Below are 18,298 nucleotides of genomic sequence, written 5' to 3'. Positions count from 1 at the left end.
ATTTTTTAAAAAAATGCAATAGGTGACAATTATGCGCAGATTTTCATAAAAGTATGACAGCCATTTTTTTTTTTTTTATGATAATTCCACTGTATCCGGCACCTTATCGTGATGGTTGTTCGTGCGACGTGAGTTGACCGGATTTGCATACAAGTCAGGTGCACGGCGGCAGTAGTTGTTGACACGAAATTTGCGATACGCAACAGTGACAAAGCATCGAAAACTCGCTTTTGGCTTAACCCCACGTTCCCGACATGTTTTTGTTGGGCCTTGTTCAAAAACTCCACCAATATTCTGCTTGCATCATCTGTAGTGATGTCATCATTCTGCGACGCGTTTGGCAGCAAAGTAGCCCTTTAAAAAAAAAAAAAAAACACCGTTTATAGAGAGGAGGGGAATAAGCAGGACTCAAATGTTGATTTCTTACTTTTGGATCTTCACAAACTGAACCTAGTTAATGTTACTGAACCGCCACAATATATTTTTTTTGCTGATGACGGGCCAAAAAAAAAAATGTGAAAGCTCCAACAAGACAGCATCTTTAATCGGCCGGAAGTGATCATGTGACCCACAAAACCTCAGATGAGCTGACATCAGTGTTCTTATCAAGGGTCACCAGCAGATCAACAAGTTTCTCCTCACAAAGTTTTTTTTTTTTTGCTGTTTGTAGTCTGGCCAACATCGTGTCGTGTGGGTACACTAGATGGACAAAAGTATTGGGACACCTCCAGAAAGTGGGGGGCGGGGGGCGAAGTGAGGAAAATGTGGATTTTCTCCACTCATTTTGTCCGTTTGGGAGGTCAGACATCAACAAGAAGGAAAATCGGAAGCATTTGATTCCAAGAAGCAAAATAAACAATTTTGCATACACCATTCAAATATTTGGGAGTCACCAAATATCGTCAGTTTCTATGCAGCCCTCAAACTTATTACTTGTTTTAGGAAATAATTTCTCAAATAAATATAAATGATTCATAAACAAAACAAACTGAGCTATTTTACATGCAAAAAAAAAAACATTTTAAGCAGGCTACATTAGTAACATAATCACATTTAAATATATTTTAAAATATTTTTATCTAGTTTTATACTTGGGTAATTAAAATTAAATTTTGAATACAATTAAAAAATATGTCACATGAATGTATTCCATGTACATTTTAAAAATGAAAATTTTGCCCACCCCTGGATTCATTATGCGACCCAATACTTTTGTCCATATTGGGTTTTTTTTTTGTTTGTTAGTTTTGAGGAAGACTCCCAGTGCACCTCGTCTGTGTTTTTCTGTACAACGTGTGAAAGATTGTGTCACCAGCCTCAAACGTGCTGCAAAAATAGAAATCTTTTTTTTTTTCGTTTTTTTTTTGCCTTGACAGATTTATAATATAAATAATATCATCATATATATAAGGGGGTTTGAGACAGACACACAGCAGAGGCTAAAAACTAGCATAAAGTGCTAAGATACTTTTTTTTTTTTTTTTTTTTTTACAGGCCGCAAGCTTTAAACGTGAGTACAAATGTTCATGTTTCATGCCGGACGGATCGTTTGTAAAGCTTGGACTGTGATGGTGACACCAACATGCAGAGCCACTCGACCGCCGTCGTAGTAAAAAAGCCAAAGAAAAAGCACGGGACGTGACTCACAAATCCAAAAGATGGAGCCGTTCACAAGGTCAAAACAAAAACAAAACAATGTGGCCATCTTGCTTGGTCGTAGGTTTGCACATTTCTGGGAAACTTTCAATGGGAATTAACGGGAATTTGTCAAAATAATAATAATAATAATAATAAAGTGTCAAATTGAAGGCTGGCTTTTTGTAGAAAATGTAACTAGAGCTGGGGAGAACTCTAAAACCAGAAACAGAAAATTGAGGGGAAAAAAAACACGCACACAAATATTACTAAAAAAAAAACAAAATGTCATACATAATACCTTACACAATAGAAAACTATTTCACGTATGATTTAAAAAAACATCAAAAGCAAAAAATAAAACAGCCACTGCCAAGTTTTCCCAATTTGGGTTTTTCATTTTTTTGGGGAAGTCCGACTGACCTTTTATGATACGTTAATGCCTTCGCTTGTGGGCAAGGAGAGCTACTTTGCCTAAAGTTCTGCTTGAATCAACATTCCCATTAAATGGCTCCCATAGAAAGTTTCCACTTTGGAATATTTCAAGAATTGCTCAGTTTAAATTCCCATGGAAATATACCAGCAACTTTCTGAAAAATTTCCATCCCATTTTGGTCATTGGAAAAAAAAAATAATAATAAAAAAAAAAAAAAAAAAAAAAAAATCCCATAACCCTCTCATGTCGGTCCTCCGGTCGCCATGGCGATCAGATCTTGCTGTTCTCCAGGTGGGAGTCAATGTGCTTGATGAGGGCGTCGTCAGGGTAACCGACGGGGAACATCAGCTGGCACAGCGGGCAGCTCCGCACGTCGCTCTCCTCCGTCTCCATCCAGAGCTGCGGATGGACGCAGGTGGCCGGTTAGACGCCGTCATCTTTACGCATCTTGCTCGTTCTCGTGTGAGTCACCCTGACTGCTCTAGCGAGTGTGCGGAAATAGACCCGACGAGTCGATAATGACTCACTTACGCTGTGGCAGAGCCCACATTATCGTTTTCAAGCTAAACACTTGAAGTAACATTAGCGTCAATTTGTGTACTAGTAATAGACCGATATGGTTTTTTTTCAAGGCCGATAAGATTATTAGTAGTCAAGGAAGCCGATAACCGATATTTCAAGCCGATACTCATTTGCAGTAAAATAGGGGGAAAAAAATCTTTGAAACTATATTGAGAAATTTGTTTAAAACAAAAATTGCAGAGCTTCCAGGGTCATTAGCATGTGCTAAGCTAAATTAAATAAATAATAATAAAAATTAAAAAGCAAGTAAATACATCCTTAAAGATTTCTACTGTAAATAAAATGTTCTAAAATTTCAACATAGTTTCTTGATTTTTTTGGGGTTTTTTTTTTTTAAGAAAAAGTGTAGGGAGTTGCTATTTTTTTATTTATTTTTTAAATATAAAGTGGAAATATAACTAGATCCATAAAATTCCCCGTATCTCAGTGAGTGAGAAATGCATGCAAATGTCGCTCATTTGGGGTTTTTGTTAGGGTTCGTAAAACGTTTCTAAAGATATTTGCAGTGAATATTTGTCGGAATATTTCCAAATACGGCAAATAAAAACTGACTATGAACATCTTACAATTCCTAATGAAAACTCCAAATTCGCTACGTTCACAAGTATTCATTTCTCAGTGAGATACCGGCTTTATCGGCCAAAAAAGGGTCAAATATCGGCACCAATAATCGGCATGGCCGATAATCGGTTTATCCCTATTGTGCACCCCAGACTTGTAATGACCTGCGAGTGTGAGAGTTGGATCTAATAAATTTTCAAAAGTAAGTGTTAGTAAGTTAACAATTCTGGAACTTATCCAACGGGATAAACGGACAGTGTCCTACACGGGAAAATGTAAAATCTAGTAGTAACTGACACCCACCACAAAAGGTTGATAAGTGTCTATCAATCAATGTAAAGTTAACAAATTAGCGGCAATTGCTAGCATACTAATATGGCTAGCGTGCTAATGCTAAGATGATCGTGGAGGATCACTACTCACATTGATGGAGGGCCACGACTGAGCGTGCTCGGCCGATATGTAGCCGGGCTGTGGGCGGCAACCCAAGGCGTTGGGGCACTGGGGGGCGGGGAAGACCGAGCAGGACGCCGGACCCCTCATGGTGCAGCTGGGCACGACGGCCGAGAGCGTGCCCAGCGTCCTAGGTGGGCTGATGGGATGCGGGCAGGTCCACTCCTCCTCGTCTTCGGAGGACTGCTGGGGCGGCGGCGGGGCCTGCGCCGAGGGCGGCGGTGGCTCAAAGCGCAGGGGAAAGGGCATCTCCCTGTGGCGCACGGCGTTCTCGTCTCCCCCGCCGCCGCCCTGGTGGGGGGACGGCGCCCCCCTGTGCTGCAGGCCTCCGTGGGGCGAGTGCTGCGGCGTCTGTTTGCAATAGCCCTCCACAAAGGGGCGGGGCTTGGGCAGCGTGGACACGGGGTCCAGGGAGAAGCGCGGCGGGCACTGGTACGCCGACGGGTCGGTCACTTCCGAGTAGCTGCGGCGGCCCTGGAAGCTGGCGCGCAGGTGCTGGCTGGGAGGGCGGCACGAGTACGAGGCCGGGCCCGCCTCGCTGACGTCCAGCAGGGGCGAGCGGCGGTGCGTGTCGGGCGAGAGGCGCTGCAGCACGGGCGAGCGCCGTTGCTGGATGGGCGAGTGGTGCGCGGGGGGCTGCGGCGCCACCGGGGAGTGGCGCTGAGAGATGGGCGAGTGGCGCTGGGATCCGGGCGAGTGGCGCTGGTGGTGGATGGGAGAGTGCAGCTGGACTGCAACCACACGGTGAACACACATTGCATCAGTTTTGTACGTCTTTTTCATTCAATTCATTTATTTTACACCACTAACTTATATAGATATTTGGTGCTTGCACTTGTTTGACATGCTTCTACTTCCCCATTTCTCAGCCGATTTCCACCATTTCAATATCAACATGTTCCAAAAAATCCCACTTTATGTGCTATCATTTTTCTCATTCCAAATGTTCACAGTTTTCCCAAAAGTTCACATTTTGCACACCAAAAATTGCCATTCATTTCCAATGAGACATTCAACAAACAGGCTTCACATCGTTCCAACTCAAAATTAAAAAAATATTCAGCTTATTCAATTCACTATTTCATCATTTCTCAACATTTAAAAATTTCCTACGTGCCAAAAATTTCACATTTTTCCAGTAATAGTCCTATTTTTTGCACTAATTCACATATTCAACATTATTCACTTATTTTCCCCAAATTAATTCATTAATTCACATCATTTGAAATTCAACCTCTTTCTTCAACATTACAAAAATTCCCATTTATGAATAGTTTACATGTTTCGCCAATAAAATCTCCCGTCCAAAAAATAAATCAATTCATTTCCCAATGACACTCATTGAACAAAACAGATTCACATCGTTTCCATTTGAAATTCATAACTTTCAGCTCATTCAGGTCAATCTAGCAAAAAATTGATTTTTACTAAAAATTCCACAATTACACCACAAAAATCCTATTAAGTTAGTCACACTAGAAGCTAACAAATTAAGAATTTTTGTCTTTTACCTTCTAATTTCTGCATTTTAGACCGTTCAAACCTTTTTTCCAATCCCTTCAGCAACATTTCTACATATCCACCTCCATTTTCCACACATACCTGTCTTAAAAAATTCAAACCATTTCAACTTCAACATGTTCAGCTGATTTCATTCATTCATTCAATATCATTCCAAATTATTCCGCATCATCTCATGACTTTTCATTAAGGCTTTCAGCCTTTACACACAATTTTCTCCAGAAATTGTATTCTCTAGTAAATTTTAATTTTTTTTTTTTTTGGTAATTAAATTTGCTTCACTAATTTGTTTCATGAAATTATAATGATTCATTCTCAACAGACGCTACATTTTGCAGTGTTTTTCTTGGCATCACTACTTCCAGTACATGTACAAATTGTGAATGAACACATTTCCAATCGAATTTCAGCCTCTGTGTTGCCACAAAATGCCCAGTGACCTTCTAAATCACTACTTCTAGCTCATGTAACTCAAACTATTATTCATGGTATTGTTTCTTGACCCAAATTTCGACTTTGAAGAAGTCAGCAATTTTCCGTCCTCTGATTGGTCGGTGTGAGCAAAACCGTTTCCGACAACTTCGAATGGAAAAACCTGACATGAACTAAGCATCTCTGTTGCGTTTGTATTTCATGCACATTTTTCAAAAGGTCAATATTGATTCTGAACTGTGTTGGGTCGTATGCGTTGTATCGTATTGAACATTTCTATATTTGGCGCGAGTACATCGCTGACGTTTCCTGTAACGTCGATGCCTGTGAAAGGAAACGTGTTGTGCGCCATCAGATGAGTGGAGGTGTCAAAAAAGGAGGTGTTGAAACCCCGAACAGCTCGCTAAACTACATTTTGGTACTTTCGTCCAATCTATATATAATGCATATGAACATAAATGGTGGCGCGTCCTCGCAGACGTCTCACCCGGACTGTGCTGCTCTTGCGAGGCTTTCCTCAGGATCTCCGTCTGCTTGGAGCTCAGTGCCCGCAGGCGACTCAGCTCCTCCGTCAGCTCCGTGTAGGCCAGCGCCAGGTTGACCCTGGAGAAGGAGACAGACGCACGTATGCAAGCAGACTCTTTTATACCGTCACTGCACCTTGCTAGGATTTTGTAATACAGTCAAACCCCTGTCAGGTTGTGTTCATATTAGCCTTAAACTAAATATACTACAAACTAGGGATGTAACGATATCCAAACATCACGATACGATATTATCACGATATGAAGGTCACGATACGATAATTATCACGATATTGTGGGGGCGTTGTAAAAAAAAAAAAAAAAGACCTCATAATAAAAAAAAAGCACAATATTGTGCTTTTGTGCATAAGAGCAATGCATATAAACAACCTACAATCTCTAATAACAATATTGAGACACTTACTTGGTAATGCAAGCACACATTGATCGTTTCACAGGCAAATTAGGTTCCCCTTCATCTGACAATTAGCATAGATTTTAAACATAGAAGGGCAAAACATCCCTAATGAAAATTAAATAGCACTAATAAACTAGCCACTAGAGGGTGCTAGAACAAGCACAAATGGAAATCAACCTGACTTTTTTAACAGTTGTGTTCCTTTTAAATATTGTGAACATGACGACGACGATATTGTGGCAGTTTTAATATCACGATATCACGATATTGCCCTCGTGACATCCCTACTACAAACTATGATCCCCCCCAAAAACTTATCTCCTCCCAAATAGAAAAAGTTGTTCGTCTCTCAGTCAAAATGTGGTCAATTTGATGAAAATTACTACTTTCCTACTGGACCAATTCTACTCCTGAAAATGTGTTTTTTTTTTCGATTGTTACGGCCGACCATCATTGATGAGCTTACGATTCCGCAAGAGACAAACGCTTTTCACAGAAGTTGACTCATGCAGGAACACAGTGCTGATTACAAGAAGACGTTTATCAAAAAAGATCAACAGATCATCACTTTTGACTCATTTCTTCGATCAGGAGTTAGTATTTTTCTCTTTTTAGGTATTTGATGTTATCTGGTAACATTTACTGGCACGTTGTTGTTGTTTTTTGTTTTTTTTGGGTCAAGAACTTCCTCGCTGCTTTGTATCAAAAAGTTGTACAATTAAACAGCGCCAGCCATTTTCAAACTTTCCGTTACCCTAACACATGATTTAAAAAAAATATGTAAATAAGTTGCCTACCTAGGTCTAAATGACTGGACTCTGGAAAAAAAAAAAATTTAAAACGTTCGTGGCACCGGGAAAAAAAAAAAAAAGTCCGCTCCGTTCTTTAATCCCGCCCACTGTCCTGTAATATTTATAGCATTAATGCAGTTAATTTTCCCCCAAAAAATGGATTAACCATATTTGTGTTACGTTTTAATCATTTTGACTTTTTGCACTTGGGGTGGCGAAGAGGTGACAATTTGAAAAAAGAAGTGAAGGAGAATAAAAAAGTCAGCACGCCCACTACTGGCTTGTTCGTGCCCAGCCTGAGATGAATCACAACAACCACCCAACATCCTTTTTTTTTTTTTTTTTTTTTTCTTGCTTTCCACCAACCACACATACACACACACACACATACTTTCATTTTCTCGATTACTAATGTTTTACGAATAATTTCCTTGGGTTATGAAATTACTACTACAGGCTACGAGACAAACAAAAGTATTGGGACGTGCAAGTTTTGCAAAAAAAATGGGATGTTTGTGCAAAATAATTCAAGAAAATGTATATGGCATAAAAAATGTGGCGTTTACAAAAGTATTGAGACACAAACAGGAAATGACAATAGAAAATGTGGCATTTAGACAAAAGTATTGCGACGCACACAGGCCAGGCAATGTGAAAAAAAATATACCACCTAAAGAATTTAGGGTTCATCTGAAGAAAGTTTGCTCGAGGAAAAAAAAAAAAAAAAAGTGGAGTTAGGACAAAAGTATTGGGACACCAACAGGAAGTGAATAGTGAAAAGCGGCATCATATTTACTATAAAATACAAACGATGTCAGGTGTGAGTTGTTTCAAAATGCAAAATGTGTTATTTATTGCCCCCCCCAAAAAAAGTGCTCACTTTCTTATCCCACCAATTTTCCCATTTGCTGATAAAAATTTTGAAATATTTTCCCAGTCTCTTCTCAAGAGTTGCGCCGTTTACACTAAATGCTCAAAATTACAAGAAGGCTTCGGGGGGCTCCCAGTGGGAGGGATGTGAAAGCAGTGAGTAAACCCGAACCATGGCAGCGGTCTGGAAAGAAAGAAGAAAAAAAAAGAGCCACACACATGCACTCAGCCTTTACTTTCATTCTTCTAGCCATCAAAAGCATTGCTGGCTTTCGCTGAGTGGGAGTCACCTGCGGTCGGTTTGTGTTTTTAGTTTCTCTTTCAACAATTTTGCGTTTGTTTCGGACTACCTTTTTTCTTTCCAGTCAATCATCGAGCAAATTATTTCTTGTGAATGGAGCAATTATAGGAAAATGAGCAGCTACTGTGCAACAAATATCATAGGACTATTCATACGCGGGCCATACTTTGCCCTCCTCCTCGTCCATCTTTGACCCCGCCCCCTCCCCCTCCCCCTTCCTCACTTACTGCTCGTCTCCCACCTTCTTGATCCACTCCACGTCGCACTGCTTGCACGGCGACGACATCTCCTGCCAAAGTTGTGCGGGAAATTAGCTTAGGGAGCTCGTCGCGCGGCAATAAAAAAAAAAAAAAAAAAAGTGCGTAATGTTTTTATTTTTTTAGAATACCATACTAAACTACGGAAGTGTATTGCATTCACTTGGGAAAAAACAAACAAACAGTTTTTATGACTCATTTTTTGGTGAGTTTTGTGTTTGTTTTTTAATTTTTTTTCTGTGTTTCTGATTTTTTTTTTCTGTTTTACTGAATAATTTTTCCTGTCATAAAAAAAAATATTCTGAAAAACAGAAAAAAATTTTTTACTCCTAATAACGGGGAAAAAAAATTATTACAAAAAACAGAAACAAAAAATATTCCAAAAAACAGAGCACCAACTTCTGCTTTTTAAGAGTATTTTAATTTATTTTATTTTATTTTTTTAACCTCTCAACTCCGAGTGACTTGTTGCAGACCACTGACCTGTAATATATGACTGGATAGCCAATAGCCCATACATGCCAGTGCAAGCCATTGAAGTCACAGGGCGGCCATCTTGTTACTCCCACCTCACAAGCAGACTACTGTATAAACTATACGGCAGTTAGTATAAGGTCCGGAGGCGGGGTGGGGGGTTTGTGCCGGGGTGGTCACTATTTATTTTTTTTTTTTTACCAAGAAAAAAAACAACAAAACGGAACAAAACACCCACCCCACCTCCGGCCTTATACTAACTGCCTACAAGCTGTATATGTCTCATCTGTATGCATACCATATAGTTTATACAGTAGTCTGCTTGCGAGGTCGCAGTAACAAGATGTCCGCCCTGTGACTTCAACGGCTTGCACTAGCGTATATGGGCTATCGGCTATCCAGTCATACATACAGGTCAGTGGTCTGAAACAAGTCACTTGGAGTTCAGAGGTAAAAAATCAAAAATAAATTACTCCGAAAAACAGAAGTCGGGGCACTGTTTTTCTAAATAATTTTTTTTCTGTTTTTTTTTCTGTTTTTTTTTCTTTTTTTTAAATAATTTTTTTCCCCCTGTTTTTTGGAGTTATTTTTTTTTCTGTTTTTCGGAATTCTTTTTTTTATGACAGAAAAACATATTCAGTAAAACAGAAAAAAAATTACTCCCAAAAAAAACCCAGAGCTCCCAAAAAAATGAGTCAGAAAAACAGGGGATTTTTTTTTCTGTTTTTTTTGTTTTTTGTTTTTCTTTGTGAATGCAATACGCTTCCGTACTAAACATAAGATACAGTATACAGGGACATAGCTTTATCTAATTCAAAAATAATAAAATACATTAAAAATAAATTAAATTAAATTAAAATAAATAAATAAATAATAATAGTAATCATAACAATTAATAAATCAAACATAATTTACTGTATTTCTAATATTTGCCAAAAAGGGGAGGGGCGAAAAACAAACTTGCTGTCCCTCACCCTGTCCCGCTGGCCGCCCTGCAGCTGCCTGACGTCCTCCTTGAGGCGCTCGCACTGCGCCTTAAGCTCCTCCTCCCGCTGGCACGCCCCCTGCGCCTCTTGCCGCGCCCCCTCCAGCTCCGCCTCCAGCCGCTGCACCTTCAGGTCGGACAGCGCGTCCAGGCTGCGCGAGCTCTGCAGCGTCATGGCGGGACAGTCCAGCACTGGATGCAAGCCGGTCGTTGGCATGCACGGAAATGAAAGTTAGAAAAAAATGTGGAGTGTGGACAAAAGTATCGAGATACCAATTGAAGCAGCATGTGGACATTCGACTTGGGTTTTGTGGTCACGGACAAGATGTGAAATGTGGAATTTGGACTAAAGTTGTGGGACACCTTGAAGAAGTGAAATGTTGAGCATGGATAGTAGTATTGGGACACATATGGAAAGTTGGAGTTTGGACAAAAGTATTGGGACACAAGAAGGATGTGGAATTTTGTCTGAACTCTGAAAAGAAGCGAAATATGGAATTTGGACTAACGTTTTGGGACAAGAAGTGAAATGTAGCGTAAGGACAACAGTATTGAGATATTTACAGGAAACGGGAAAAAAAAAAAAGTTTTTACAAAGTATTGGGACACCAAGAAGAAGTGAAGTAAATGTGGAGTTGTATTAAAAGCAGGAGTGTCAAAATTAGCATGCAATGCAGCAGACACGTCCACATCAAAATTTAGCAGTAATAAATGTCATAATAATGCATATATTTGTGGAGATTGGGGTGAAGTTGTATTTTACAATTTTAAAAATGTGCAGAATTTCACAAGTTACTTAATGTTAAAGATTAGATCGCTCTTAACATGAAAAGAAAAATGTGCGGAGCTGTCACTGTTCACAAATGCATTTATGCCATCTAGTGGCAGAAAAATGACCTCAACCCAAATCAATATCACATTTTTTTTTACAGTACATCTTTTTAATTTTAACTTAATTTTATGAATTGTTATTGTTTCAAGGACTAAAAGATGCAGCCATATTTCTATCTTACATTTTTTAGAGTATAAAACCTTTGAAAAAAAAATACATTATTGTACATTTGGAATAGATACAAAATAAACTATTGAATTAATGCGATTAATTACGATTAAAATTTTTAATCGCCTGACACCCATTATACAGATATAAACTGGACCCCCCCCCGCCCTTTAATATGTTTGGATTTTTTTTTTAAGGCCATTGGTGTGACAGGATGTGTACAATGCAACATTTGAACTTAGAAAAAAATATTTTATTGCACATTTAGAACAGATATAAAATTTGCAATTAATTGTGAGTTAACTATTGAAGTTTAATTAAGATTAATTAAGATTTAAAAAAAATGTAATCGCCTGACACCCTTAATTAAAAGTAGGGATGTTCGATACCACTTTTTTTCAGACCGATACCGATACTCAGACCCTCAGTACTCACCGATACCAACTGCCGATACCAGTAGTACATTTTGACAAATAAAAAAATCACTAAAATATATTTGTAAACAAATATATTTCCTTTAATTTTGACAAAAAAAAAAACAGCACAGTCACTCTTCAATAGTCTTAACGCTCAAAATAAAACACAAAAATGCTCTTTTAGTTTCAGATTCACAATTTTGAAGTATTTCCAAACCGGTGAAGTTTTGGTGTAAGCGCCAGTTACAGGCAAGGAGGACTCACTCACAAAAGGCTGGTATCGATACCGATACCTGGTATCGATACCGATTCCTGGTATCGGTAATCGCCCATCCCTAATTAAAAGTATTGGGACACCTTACGGAAAGTGAAGAAATGTGACGTTTGTGCAAACTATTGGGACACATTAGGGACAGGAAGCGTCTGAAGACAATTCAGGCAAAAGTATTGGGACACCGTCCCGAACACAGGTGCGTTCGCACTCACTGTGCGCGTCGGGCCCCGCGTGCAGCTGCAGGTACTGCATGTCTTTGCTGTGCATCTGCACGTTGAGCTTGTGCAGCGAATTGTCCCGTTGGCGGAGCGCCACCTCCAGGCCCAGGATGCGCTCCACGTGCTTCTCCACCAGGCCCGTCTGAAAGCACACATATAGGTCACATGATCAACGACGACGATGACGATGACGCGACCACGCCAACACAAGCGGACGGAGACCATCTTGTCCAGGTCCCTTTGGAGGTTGCTCTTCTCCATGTGGATCTTCTCGTAGGCCTGGATCACATCCTCCAGCTGCTCTTCGCGCTCCTTCCTCTTCTGCAGCTGAGAGAGCAAAAGACGAGGAAACACACGGCACACTTTTACTCCACTTTGTCCAACTTCTCCACCAAGAACAAGAAAAAAGTCAGGCAAAGAGAAAGAGGCCAAGCAATGCGGCGGGGGAGATGTTGCGTAAGAGGGAGGAGGGTCCTTTCAGGACACGCGGCGGCTCCGACATGTTCATCAGATTCAACACTTAACGCGTCCCAGGACGCTTTGCCTTGTTTGCAGCGCGCCCTCATTAGAAGACTTGCTCCATGCGAGTTCAACATGCGCCGAGTTCTTTTCCGTTCGCTCTTCTACTTAAAAAAAACAAAAAAAAACAAACAAAAAAAACACCAGCGACAGTATAAAAGACCAAAGTCAAGTCATCCAGTCTTGCTCAGTTGCGAAAAGTAGGCAGGCAAATTTATTTATTTATTTATTAATTTTTTTAAATGTGAAAGAAAATCGACAATTAAATTCTAACAAAAAACAGGCAGGCAAATGTAATTTAAAAAAAAAAACAAGAAGACAAAAATGTGAAAGAAGGTAATGAAATTCAAAAAAAAAAAAAAAAAAAAAAAAAAGGTAAAGACAATACAATTCTAACAAAAACATCCCGGCAAATTTAATTTAAAAAAAAGAGAACACAATATCTGAAAAAAAGAGGTAAAGATAAGGAAATTCAAACAAAAAGCAGGTAGGCAAATTTAATTTAAAAAAAAAAAGCAAAAAAAAGAAGAGGACAAAAAATTGGGAAAAAAAGGTAAAGATAATAAAATTCTAATATAAACAGCCAGGCAAATTTAATTAAAAAAGAAGAGAACAAAAAAATCTGAAAAAAAAAAATAGGTAAAGATAAGGAAATTCAAACAAAAAGCAGGCAGGCAAATGTAATTTAAAAAAAAAAAAAAGGAAAAGAAAAGACAAAAAAAAATGTGAAAGAAGGTAATGATAATGAAATTAAAACAAAAAGCAAGCAGACAAATGTTATTAACAAAACTAGAAGACAAAAAACGTGAAAGAAAGTAAAGATAATGACATTCAAACAAAAAGCAGCCAGGGAGAATTTAATTTAAAAGAAAAAAAAGAAGACAACAAAAAATGTGAAACAAAAGGTGAATGAAATTCAAAGAAAAATCTGATTTAATTTAAAAAAAATAACTAAACAAAATTAAAATAGGACAAAAAATGTGAACGAAGGTAAAGACAATGAAATTCAAACAAAAAGCAGACAGGTAAATTTAATTTTTTTAAAAAAAGAAAGAAAAGGCCAAAAAATGTGAAAGAAGGTCAAGATTACAAAATTCAAGCATCAGATACATTTAGTGTAGTGCCTTGCTCATTAACCTCAATCAGCATGGTATGCTATTCAGTAAATAACCATCAGTCATAACCATAATAAACCATAAATCAATTTTCAAATGTGAACAGCCAAGTCTGTTTTTCCATATCTTCTGACTAGCAGGTCATCTCTTCAATTTGAGCCAAGCAAATCCAAAAATCTGAAGTCATGTGACTGGAGTCCCCTCCAGCATCCGTTCCGGCTGGAGAGTGCAGCTTGAGCGTTTCTCTTGCTCTCTAGCGCCCTCTAGATGTCCTCACTGCTCACATGATGCTGCTTCCTTCTTCTCGTGTGCTGCATCACGCCCGCAACTTGAGCCCTCTTGCCTTCGCCCTTCCTCTGCCCTTCTGGAATCCCCGCCAGCTATTTCAACTCTTGTTTCCTTGTCAACAGAGCTGTTCTGATTGCATGGCTTGTTTTAAAGAAACTTGGCCCTTACTTACTCTCCCGTTTGGACACGGGTTCCCACACAATGGCACAGGACTTTAATTAAAAACTCGTATCTGTACATGGAGCCGAAAAAGCCAGCCAAGCATGGTACAGGCCAATTATAGGTGTAGATTGAGTTGCCAAAAAAACACACATGATTCCCACATAGGTGCTGGGCCTAATTCTATATATATATATATTTTTTTAATCAGCGGTGGTGGAAAAAAAAAAGCAAGCAAAATTCATCTTACACTGGTAAACCACAAGTCCAGGCATGACTTCAGTCCTACCGGGACCAACCAATCAGAGTGGAGGTGGTATTGTCGCTTTGTCAAATATGGCTTTAGTGCCATCTTGGAATGGAATGAAATCAAATAATGTAATGTGTCCACAGCAAAATTCATTTTACCGTCCAAGAAAAAAAAAAAAAAAAAAAAAAAAAGATAAATAAATAAAAAAATGCCCCCCCTAGTAAGAAGAAAACATCTCGCGCCCCCCTGACACCCCCACGTGACTATAAATAGTATCATTTGTCTATAAAATTGTTATAAGCACACCTCTGCATAACACTGTATCCGTATTAACGTATAAGAGGATTAAAAAAAAGAGAAATTATGGACCATCTTACAACAAAGAATAGCTTTATTAACTGTAACAAAAAAAGATTTAAAGTGCATCTGAAATTCAAAAATTAAATTAAATCCTTAATTGAACTACAAACATTTTTTGGCTGACCATGTCAAACCATATGATACGGAAAAATAAAATTACATAAAATCAATAAATAATAATGCATTCAAACTGATCGCTAACATTAACTCAGGAGCACAATACAAAAAAAAAAAAAACTTTAGCCTGCAAAACAAAAATATGAAATAATTTGTGCTGATTTATTTTTTATTTTTTATTTTTTTATTTTTTGCTGTGTGCAAAGCACCCACACCACCGAGCAAATGCTCCCTGCGCACACTCTGTCAACAATGAGAGCGCCTCTGCCCCCTAATGTAGTGGAGGTGCAATTGCACTTTAATCTAGGACAGTGCAAAAAAATAAAAAAAAAATAAAAAAAAATAAAAAAGCATGTTCCCCGAGGTCAAACGCGCCCCCCTTGATGGAGCCTCGCGGCCCCCTGAGGGGGCCTGGGGGGGCCCGCCCCACTATTTGAGAAGCACTGCCATATAGTCACCTAGAAAATTAAAATTCTGGGTCAAAATGACCCCAATGTTGGTCAAAATTTGGTCCAGCCTGCTACTTGGGTCAATTTGACCCAATGTAACCCATTTTTTTTAGTTTAATCCCAAAACAATTGGGGAATTTTACCGGTTTGGTTTCCAAAGCCAATACAGATGTTTGCAAATGTCTTATTTTGATTAAACAGAGAAGATAATCGTTCTTCTTTCATGAAGAACTACAGAAATCAGTCAATAATTACTGTTGATATGCTGAAATCAGAGGATTTGGATCATTAAAAAAAAAAAAAAAATGGCTCTAAACAATTTCTTGATGATTAAAGTAGTTGTTGATTAATTTGATAATCGATTACTTGTCGATTCATCAGTTAATTTGGCAGCTTTACTGATGGCCAAGAAACAATATTGAAAAGAGAGGCAGTGAAGTAAGCTTCATTCCGTTAAGCCATAGCTTTGTCTAATTTTTTTAAGTGCTTTGCCGCCATCTTGTGGCACTTATAGTTAAGTACAAAGGTTGCCTTCAAATACTACTTTCGCCACGTTCCGTATACCAAGCGGCCCTCTGCCAGGTTTTCTTTCAAACTTTCCCACCTCGTGCGTGAGGATGTTGACCCGCTGCTGCAGGTTGTCGTTCTCCGAGTGCAGCAGCGCCGTCTCCTTGCTCTCGAAGGAGCAGTACGAGTTGGCGTCCTCGCCAAACTCGCTGATCATCGGGAACTGAAAACACCAAAACGGGGAAATATGTCAGCACGCGGTCCCGAGGTTCCGGGTTTGAGTTTTCTGCTTCCTGTGTGTGGTTTCAGATTCGGTCCAAAAAGTCAGATGCAGACTCTTTGATTTGTTTTTCTTAGGTTTTAGAGTCGTATTTTTGTTTTGTTTATGGTGTGAAATACGCGCATGTGGGTGTAGTGTGTGCGCTATGTATATATTTCAAGTGTGAGTTCACACGCTGCGACGGCGTACTCCATTGACGGAGCGCTGTGGTGAAAAAAACAACACGTCGTACACGTGTTGCTACTGTAAAGTTCTCTTTGGAGAAGACAAATAATTGTAAGCTAAGTATAGGTACAAAATAAATACAATAACCCACCGTCTGCCCCTCAGTAAATATAATTTGTAGTTTGTTTTACAGTCAAAAATAGCAAAATGTACGTTTAATAAATTCAATCTTTTCAGTTTGAATACAGTGAAATACGACTTACAGTAGTTGTGAAACTCTTCTTCATTTTTTTGTCTGCATGATTGTATTAAACTGCCTCGACACGAAAAGAGCTGCAATAAATAAATTACACATGATGCAAAAACTTCAATGTTTATAAAAAAGACACAAATGAAGACATTTTACATACCGAAGTCCATTTCGAACAATTCCAAATTGAAACTGTTTATCTCATTCATCTTCAATGAGTTTTTTTTTTCTCTAAAATTTTAGGCATTTACCTCAATTTTCTTCATATTTTTGATTGACTTAAACTTTTCACCTAATTCCTATTCCAAATGTTAAAATAAAAGGCCCACATTTTTATTACTTTTCTAAATTTACATTGACCTATAACGTCAACATTTTTGGACCAATTTCATACAAATGAACCCCACATGTCAGTTTAAAAAAAAAAAAAAAAAAAACCTTAATGGTTCACTTATAGAAGTTGTGAAACTCTTCTTCATTTGCGTCTGCATGATTCTACTGCCCCCGGTGGCCAAGTCACACACACTCACTCAAAAGAGCCGCGATAAATTAATCATGATGCACAAACTGTCCCAATTTTCAAAATAAAAGCCACATACTGACATTTTACATACCAAAGTCCATTTTCCTCATTTCTTGACCGATTCGAACCATTGCAAATTTAAACTGTTCATCTCATTCCTATTCCAACTATCCTTAAAATGTTAAAATAAAAGGCCAAAATTGTTGTTGTTGTTATTATTATTATTATTATATTAATTTCCATTTACGCCAAACTAATTCCATACAAATAAACCCCCAAATGCCAGTAAAAACAAACAAACAAACAAACAAAAAAACATAACAAAACTAAACTAAATGAATATACTGGGTCACTTACAGTAGTTGTGAAACTCTTCTTCATTTGCATCTGCATGATTGTATTATACTGCCCCCGGTGGCCAAGTCGCACACACACTAAAAGAGCCGCGATAAATTAATCATGATGCACAAACTGTCCCAATTTTCAAAATAAAAGCCGCAAATTGACATTTTACATGCCAAAGTCCATTTTCCTCATTCCTTGACCGAGTTGAACCATTCCAAATTTAAATTTTTACATTTTAAACAAACTTTTATAACTAAAACACATTTTTTGAGTGATTCCACCTGTTCCGACTGAATCCTATTACATATGTTTCCAAATTTCAGAATAAAAGATTATTATTATTTTTTTTTTTTAAACCTCAAATTTCTGCGTTTTTCTTCAACTGATTATAATCTATTTTTTAAAAATTTCAGATTTAAATTAAATGTATTATTATCATTATTATTTATTTATATATTTATTTTTCTAACACATTTTTGGACTTACCCCATACAAATAAACCCGGCATGTCAGTGAAAAAAAAGAAAAACAACCTAAACAAAACTATGCATGTACAGTAAGTCTGAAGATGAGTCAGTATATATAATTTACTGTATATATTTGATGAGTGCCGTGTGCATCGCGTACACGAGTGCAGTCAGCGGGTTGAAGTGCACTCGTTTCCCGACGTGAGAGACGTGTTATGTAAGCAACATAAACGAGCACATTTGCATTTAGAATGCCTTCCGTCAGCTTCGGGCATTTTATTTAGTTTTTTGTTTTTTTGTTTTTTCTCTGTGCGAGGGCCGCGTGAGGACTGGGTTTAACTACCTTTTTCCATTTA

At 38.3% G+C, this 18,298-nt stretch overlaps 2 protein-coding genes across 2 annotated transcripts in view; one reads left to right on the top strand and one right to left on the bottom strand.

The window, feature by feature from the left end:
* Positions 1 to 18,298, top strand: part of pdk2a (pyruvate dehydrogenase kinase 2a) — an 86,827-nt gene that overhangs the window by 26,977 nt on the left and 41,552 nt on the right. The window lies entirely within an intron of this gene.
* Positions 1,941 to 18,298, bottom strand: part of tbkbp1 (TBK1 binding protein 1) — a 43,477-nt gene continuing 27,119 nt past the window's right edge. The window contains exons 3-10 of the mRNA XM_077502328.1: positions 16,010 to 16,135; positions 12,371 to 12,475; positions 12,143 to 12,290; positions 10,230 to 10,432; positions 8,752 to 8,813; positions 6,108 to 6,223; positions 3,638 to 4,398; positions 1,941 to 2,470 (exon numbers count right to left, since the gene is read on the bottom strand). Coding sequence (XP_077358454.1) covers positions 2,342 to 2,470; positions 3,638 to 4,398; positions 6,108 to 6,223; positions 8,752 to 8,813; positions 10,230 to 10,432; positions 12,143 to 12,290; positions 12,371 to 12,475; positions 16,010 to 16,135 — 1,650 coding nt within the window. The 3' untranslated portion in view covers positions 1,941 to 2,341. The remainder of the gene's footprint in view (positions 2,471 to 3,637; positions 4,399 to 6,107; positions 6,224 to 8,751; positions 8,814 to 10,229; positions 10,433 to 12,142; positions 12,291 to 12,370; positions 12,476 to 16,009; positions 16,136 to 18,298) is intronic.

Source organism: Festucalex cinctus, chromosome 17, assembly GCF_051991245.1.
Source record: "Festucalex cinctus isolate MCC-2025b chromosome 17, RoL_Fcin_1.0, whole genome shotgun sequence".
NCBI classification, from domain to species: Eukaryota; Metazoa; Chordata; class Actinopteri; order Syngnathiformes; family Syngnathidae; genus Festucalex; species Festucalex cinctus.
The sequence above is the reverse complement of the archived record's forward strand: the minus strand, read 5'-3'. Positions and strand labels throughout refer to the sequence as shown.